The sequence below is a fragment of the Rhinopithecus bieti genome, unplaced genomic scaffold (genome assembly GCF_001698545.2).
Source record: "Rhinopithecus bieti isolate Rb0 unplaced genomic scaffold, ASM169854v2 scaffold_6710, whole genome shotgun sequence".
Taxonomy (NCBI): Eukaryota; Metazoa; Chordata; class Mammalia; order Primates; family Cercopithecidae; genus Rhinopithecus; species Rhinopithecus bieti.
Genome location: NW_016805362.1, coordinates 1717298 through 1724550, shown reverse-complemented (window position 1 = coordinate 1724550; position 7253 = coordinate 1717298). Strand labels below are relative to the sequence as shown.

The window sequence follows — 7253 nt, the reverse complement described above, 5'->3', positions numbered from 1 at the left end:
GGAAAGAAGGAAGGAAAGGAAGGAAAGGAAGGAGAGGAAGGAAGCCCTTGGTACATTTGCATTAAAAAAAGCCTGATTCAGGATTTGAAAAGCTCATAGGCAATTACTGAGTTTTTTACTAAGCATTAAAATTTTATTATTAAACAGTCTTAATTGTTTAATTTGTCTACATTTTTAAGTTAGCTTCATTTTAATTGTCATTAATTTTCTATAAATAACAAATATTTTATACACTTGATTTGAATTTGCTGTTCGCATCATAATTTCTTTAACCTCCTGCAGAATACTTCAATGCACATAGGTTTTTTATCCAGCTCTACTTAAGCGTCAGTTTCTGTAGGCAGGCAGGTATGCATTCAAGTGATAATATCTATCAACATTTTTTCTTTTCAAATTCTTATTAAATGTTTGGAGTGCTGTAGAGTTGATTATTAACCTGAAAAGGCAAAGTAGTTTATTAAAGTGATCTTATTAAGTACAGTAAAATTTAAATAATTCCAGACTCTTATAATCCAGGCTTAATTTTTCTTTTTTTTTTTTTCCAATTCTAGAAATTTCAGCTAGAAAGGGTTAATCTACAGGAAGTGAAACGGTCAACTTATGATCATACAAGGAAATGTACAGACCAGCTCCTACTCTTGGGTCAAGTATGTGAGTTTTTATAACTCTTTACATGCTTCATTAAATTGCTAGTTAATTAGTATTTCAGAGCAATATATCTGTATGTATATATCTCATAGTATTTTCCCCTTGAATGTACCTCCTTCCCTATAGACAGTTCAGGCTTTCTTTCAAAATAATACCAATAAACCTCATAAGAAAGTAAAAACATATGGTTAACCAGCTTGTAATTTAGACTTCCATAATGTCCAGTGGAGCCCAGCTGTTTGTTTTGTTTTGCTTTTGTGTCTGAATTGACTGGTGCAAAGCTAAAATAGGCAATTACTCAAGCACGTAGATACACCAGACTCTGGCTTTATATTTGTCTCAAAATGGTAGTGTAGCACCTCTGTTTAATTTTTGTATTTGTAAACAAAATATTCAATTGCATTTTTTGAAAATGAGTGTTTTCCTTTAGTTTTCCACATTATGAATTTTAAAAAGTTATGTTGGAGGAAAATGTTCTCGTAATTAGAAAAACCGTTTCTCTTACTAGACAGACAGAGCTGTGCAGTTGCTGTTGGAAACAAGTGCAGATAACCAGCATTATTACTGTGATTCACTGAAAGCCTGTTTAGTCACTACTGTCACCTCGTCAGGCCCCTCTCAGAGCACCATTAAGTTGGTGGCGACAAATATGATTGCCAATGGCAAACTGGCAGGTAAGGCACACTTGATGTATTTGTCATCTCTCTGAAAAATGAGACCTTGTTCCCAGTAAAGTATTTGATTAGTAGGGACATTTCTTTCTTTTTTACATATGCTGAAGAAAAAGAATTATTGCTGCCTATAAATCAGATGACTATAACTGTCTAAACCAGAATTAATTGTTTACACTTTTCAGAGTGAAAGGGGGCACTATTAATAATTGCTGAGATAATAGGCATAAATCCAACAATCCTAGGCAAACCAGAACAATAAAACCTGTGAGAGAACTATGCTTTCCCTACTTATTCTCCAGACTGTATTGTGCTTCCTACCCTGGTTACTTGAGTAATAACAGTAAAACCCTTAATATTATGTTTCAAAATTTAAATCAAGCCTGTCTTCAGTAGGTATAAAATGGACAAGACTAAATAAGGTCAAATGGGGATTTAACTATTTAATGACTTCTCAAAGAAAGAGCTGCAATATCACTTGAGGGGATGTGCTTTTGTCTTTCAGAGGGCGTTCAGTTGCTCTGTCTGATAGACAAGGCTGCAGATGCCTGTCGCTACCTGCAGACATACGGCGAGTGGAATCGGGCTGCATGGCTGGCGAAAGTAGGTTGTTCCAAGTTTCAGTAGGTGCCTCAACATTTGGGATAGAAAGTTCAGTCCTGAACTTTGGACTTATGACTTAGAAACATTTTTTGGCCTGCAAAGCTGCTTTGCAAATATTTTCTTGCAACCTTCATCCTTTTCCTATTCTTTATAAGTGTAAATTGCATTACTTGTTTAAAAATGGATCTTGCATTGGTAGCAATTAAGTAAAAGCAGCTGCCTCCTCTTCCTCCCAGAGTCTGAGCCTGAACTACAGTCCAGAGGTATAGCCAGGCCCTGGGTCCCGTCGGCACAGACTTAGCATTATTCAGGGTATGCAGCAGCTTCAGGGCAGTGTTCTAGTCAAGCAGAGCCTAGCCTGTGTTTCACAGGAACAGATCTCACTTTAACTGAATTACTATTTTTTCTTTATAAGCGCAGGATGTTTTTGTTGTTAACACGGGCATCTTTCTCAGGTCCGTTTGAATCCTGAGGAGTGTGCAGATGTTTTAAAGCGGTGGGTTGACCACCTTTGTTCTCCACAAGTCAATCAGAAATCAAAGGCTCTCCTGGTCCTCCTCTCTCTGGGCTGCTTTTTCAGCGTGGCAGAGACGCTTCACAGGTAAACCGAGCATTCACATGGGCTGCTCAGGACTGCCCGTGAGCAGTCACTTCATGTTCTCTCGTGGTTCTAGCAGGTGATGGTACTAATGTGTGAAGTGAAAGAAGAAGTATACATTTCAGGTTTGTCAAAAAACCCAAAGGAGAGTAGAACTGTCCATGTTCATTATGTCTTCATTTGGTCTGGGAGCTATGATAGTTTCCTACTAATATGCAGATCAAACCTAACAGGCACCTAGTAAAAAGGAATTTAAAAGTCTTCAGAGAATTGGGGTCCATTGAGCTTTGACTAGAGCAACTGAGAGGAGGCCCAGAGAGCAGGGGGAGAGGTGACAGAAGGCATGGTGAGGTGGAGACATCCTGTCTGAAAATCTGGAAGAGGAACAACCATCACTAATTGTGGAGCATTTCATTTATTCAAAACTAAGGGAGGTAGATTAAGGACATATGTCAAAAGATTACTTGTCAACTCTGGACACTGGGTACATGGGCACTTGTCATCTCTGTAGATTTTTGTGTATTTAAATTATTTCACAATTTTTTAAAGTATTAATTTTAAAAAGCTTGGTTTGGAGATGTGAGTATTCTTCCCTCCTTTTTTAAATAAACCAGGGCTTAGAAAAGTGCTTGTATCTTAATGCAGTACGCAGGTTTCCAGGGAAAATGTGTAAATGTCTTTATACAGAAATATACTCTTCAATGGTGCTGCCCACCAGTGACATAAATCACAAAGCATAACTCTTATTTTGTTCTGTTGAGCAGCATGAGATACTTTGATAGAGCGGCCTTATTTGTGGAAGCTTGCCTCAAGTATGGAGCATTTGAAGTCACTGAGGACACAGATATCCTTTGCAAGGTTTTTATAGTGACGAGGAAGAAAGTGACATGCATGGGTTTTGGAATTTCCCTTAGTTGTGCTGCCTGGACAGGAACTATATTATATTGTGAAGGATCCATGTTCTGATTTTCTGATTCACCAAAGTCAGGAAAGAGGGAGAAATTAGAGGACAAAGAATCAGAAAAGAAGGTGGCTGCACCATAGGTGTCAGCTTTGACTAGAATGGAGGGAGGCAGGAAGGACTATAGAGGACAGGGCCCCCAAGCCTTGTTTGAATTTAAAAAGAAGATGAAGGAATGATTTGGGGAACAGGTAGAAGGACCTGGTACTTTCAGATAGTACTTTTTCCAGACCAGGCATTCCATGGAATACATCTTATGTATTTATCTAGAAAAAATAAACTGGAATAACTAAAAAAGATTCCCACGATCACCTCTAATGACAATATGCTATGGTACAAAATACAGCACTTAAAGAGGGGTGTTGCTCAGCCCAGCCACCATGATCCACCCATCAGCCGGAACATTTTATTTCTTCTAAATGTCACTTCAGCAACACTGGTTTCTTTGAAAAGAGTGAACTTGAGAATGCAACTCCCAGGACCAGAAAAGAATGAACTTGGGCCAGTGCTTATGTGGCCCTGCTGCTGCTCACTGCACTTTGCTTCAAATTCTTAAATTTGCTCTCATTTCTACATGGCAGCTACATGGTTCTCTCTCTCTTTCTCCCTCTTTCTCTCTCTGTGTTTATATATATATATATATATATATATATATATAGGCATATGTCTTCATATATGTCTTTTTATATATATATATAGACACAATTCAAGGATCTTTTATAAAGCTTTTTCTTAGATGAACTTCATCTCTCTTCCTGTTAATGGCTCACTTCCTCCTATGTGACAACAGCATATATACTTTTATCTTAGCATCTCTCATATTTTATTGCAGTACTTGTCCATGGATGGCAATGTATGTTACCCGTCTTCCATAAAATAGGCACAAAAATTGAAGGTAAGCATTGAGACCTTGGATAGCAATTTAACAAAGTAATTTTATGAACTGGAATCTAATAATAAAAATTGGAGATTGCATTTTTATATCTTAATTTTTATATTTTTTCTAGTCTTAAACAAATTTTTATGAATGTATCAGTCGTGAAGGATTTACATTGGAAAAGACTGGTCCTTTATTACATTTCCTGTTTTTGAAGCAAGGTCATTCTCTTTTGCCCAGACTGGAGTGAGTGGCACAATCATGGCTCACTGCAGCTTTGACTTCCTGGGCTCAAGCAATCCTCCCACCTCAGCCTCCCCAGTAGCTGGGACCATAGGTCCACACCACTGTGCCTGGGTTTTTTGTTGTTGTTTTGTTTTGTTTTTTTGGTAGTGATGCAGGTCTATGCTGCCCAGGCTGGTCTTAAACTCCAACTCAAGCGATCCTCTCACCTTGGCCTCCCAAAGTGCTGAGATTACAGGCATGAGCCACCCAGCCCTACACTGAAAGGTTTTTTTAAATTAAACTAAAGCCTGAGCCTACTCAAGATCATGTACCTAGTCATTGGGAAGGTGACTGGTTCAGTGTATCTATTTTGAGGATCAAAGCATCAGCACAGAATACCCAATAGGCTGTTTAAAAAAAAAAAAATTTAAAAAACAATAGGCAGGGCTTTCTAAAAACCCAACATCCAGGTACTGGGTTTTGAAATAAATATGTTGAGAAATAAATATCTGCCCCCAAACTGCCAGCCTCTCAGACTTTCAAATGGAATGAAGATATGCAGGTTAAGTTTCTCTTCTCATATCATTCATCTTCCAATCTTTAGTTGAGTGTAGGTTGTGGGAGAATTTGGGAGGATGTTGGTTGAGTCCTCTGGAAGGAGAAGCTTTGGCCTCAGCTGATGCGAAAGGTAATGATGGTACAGACTGAGACATGGCCTCCTATAGCCGGGAATCACCCTCCGCCTACAAAAAGGCTCCTGTGTTCATCCTATGCTGCCCGCTGTGGACACCAGGTCCCTTCCGAGCAGCCAGCAGAGCAGACGCAACTCACCTTTCCTGTTTCTGGGAGCCTGTGCGGAGCCTCATCACAGCCCTTTTTACTCTTCTTTTCCTTAGCTATGGTTTACAGAAACTCATCACTGCTGTATATGCAGATTATGCCAGGAGTTTGAAGAACCTCGGTTTTAAGCAGGGAGCAGTTCTCTTTGCTTCAAAAGCTGGAGCAGCTGGCAAAGACTTACTAAATGAGCTTGAGTCCTCCAAGGAAGAACGCATCGAAGAGTGACAGCTTAATAAATTCCAGGGAATCTGACCTGGAAGGCAGATGGGAGGGGGCTGGTCTGACTGTGGTCACCACCACAGTCCAGGATGAAGAGGAGTACAGGGTCCTGTGAGCTGTTTGACCAATGTTCTAAGGCTATGTGTGCCCAAAAGCACATGAGCGTCTATGTTGGGAGTAAGTTTGTATCCTGTGTTGATCTCAGAAAGAATGTGAATGCTTAAGATTTTGAAAGTATATAATATTTTATACTTTTGGAGAGAGCTTTAAGAGTCCCTGGAAATACTTTTTAATTTTTTTAACTTAAAATTCAAGAGACTGAATCACTTTTCTCATTGATTAAATGTAAACATGATTGAGAAACCTATAGTAAATGAAATTTGTGAGGTGTTTTCTCAAATATATGCTGCGCCTGTACTTACATACAGTCTTTCAAGATACAAACAGGGCAGAAACATTTAAACTAGTATTAAAGATAGCTTACCAAAGCATTTTTGTTTTCTTACCTTGAAAACACAGAACTGTTAATTCCTTGGTTTAAGCAGTCACTAAGTTTTGTAACTTCAGGCTCAGAGGCTATAGGAGGTTTTAAGATTTACGTTTAGTTCGGTAGGTGAGGTCTTTGATATTTTGAATTTTAACTCCTTTTATGATACATCACAGTAACCTCATTTTTGAAGTATTTGTACTTTAATGTTCTCTCTGTTCTAATAGTTGAAATATGAGATGTAACTGTTATAGATTATTGCTGAAAACGTAAATGTCTGTAACTTACAAACATGATAAATAAATAAAAAATTCCCTCCAGGCCTTTGTGTTCTGCATTGCTGTGCATGAGGCCAGGTGATGAGCTGGCTCCTCAGGCGTCATCTGGTCGTCCAGCCTTGAAAGCCTGGCTGCTCCTGCTGTATCCAGAGAAACCTGTATGTGGGAATCCCATGAGTACGGCACAGGGCAGGAAGGACACCCACACCCCGGGCAAGTCTACCTCTGAGTTCCCGGGTGGGCACGTGGCTTAGTGCACGGCGCTTGGAGATGAGGGGGTGAGCATTTCCGTCTTTTCCCTCCTGAGCCTGTTGGGTGACACATCATACCCACCAAGAGGTACAATTTTTAAAGAGAAGCGTAGCCTCTTTCTACCCTTAGACCAACCAGTCTGACACCCTCTGCCAAGGAACTGAGCTCCGTGGAAAGGAAGGCCTGTCCCAGGAATACTTGTCCCCAGCTCGGTGCTTTGGCAAGCGGTTCTGTGTCCGGAGTTGGTTATTTCCAGTGGGTTCTTGGTCTCACTGACTTCAAGAATGAAGCTGCAGACCTTCGCAGTATTACAGCTCTTAAAGGTGGCACAGACCCAAAGAGTGAGCAGCAGCAGGATTTCTTGTGAAGAGGGAAAGAACAAAGCTTCCACAGCATGGAAGGGGACCCGAGCGGGTTGCCACTGCTGGCTGGGATGGCCAGCTTTTATTCCCTTATTTGTCTCTGCCAACATCCTGCTGATTGGTCCATTTTACAGAGTGCTGATTGGTGTGTTTACAATCCTTTAGCTAGATACAGAGCGCTGATTGGTGTGTTTTTACAGAGTGCTGATTGGTGCATTTGCAATCCTTTAGC

The 7253-nt window shown here is 40.0% G+C and overlaps 1 protein-coding gene across 2 annotated transcripts in view; it reads left to right on the top strand.

Annotated features, from left to right (window-relative positions):
* WDR11 (WD repeat domain 11) overlaps positions 1-6451 on the top strand; it is a 61166-nt gene extending 54715 nt beyond the window's left edge. For both annotated transcript variants that reach the window (XM_017872284.1, XM_017872285.1), the window contains exons 24-29: positions 552-647; positions 1157-1322; positions 1825-1922; positions 2378-2523; positions 3285-3364; positions 5491-6451. In XM_017872284.1, the coding sequence (XP_017727773.1) occupies positions 552-647; positions 1157-1322; positions 1825-1922; positions 2378-2523; positions 3285-3364; positions 5491-5648 (744 nt within the window). In that variant the 3' untranslated portion in view covers positions 5649-6451. The remainder of the gene's footprint in view (positions 1-551; positions 648-1156; positions 1323-1824; positions 1923-2377; positions 2524-3284; positions 3365-5490) is intronic.
* Positions 6452-7253: the final 802 nt, after the last annotated feature.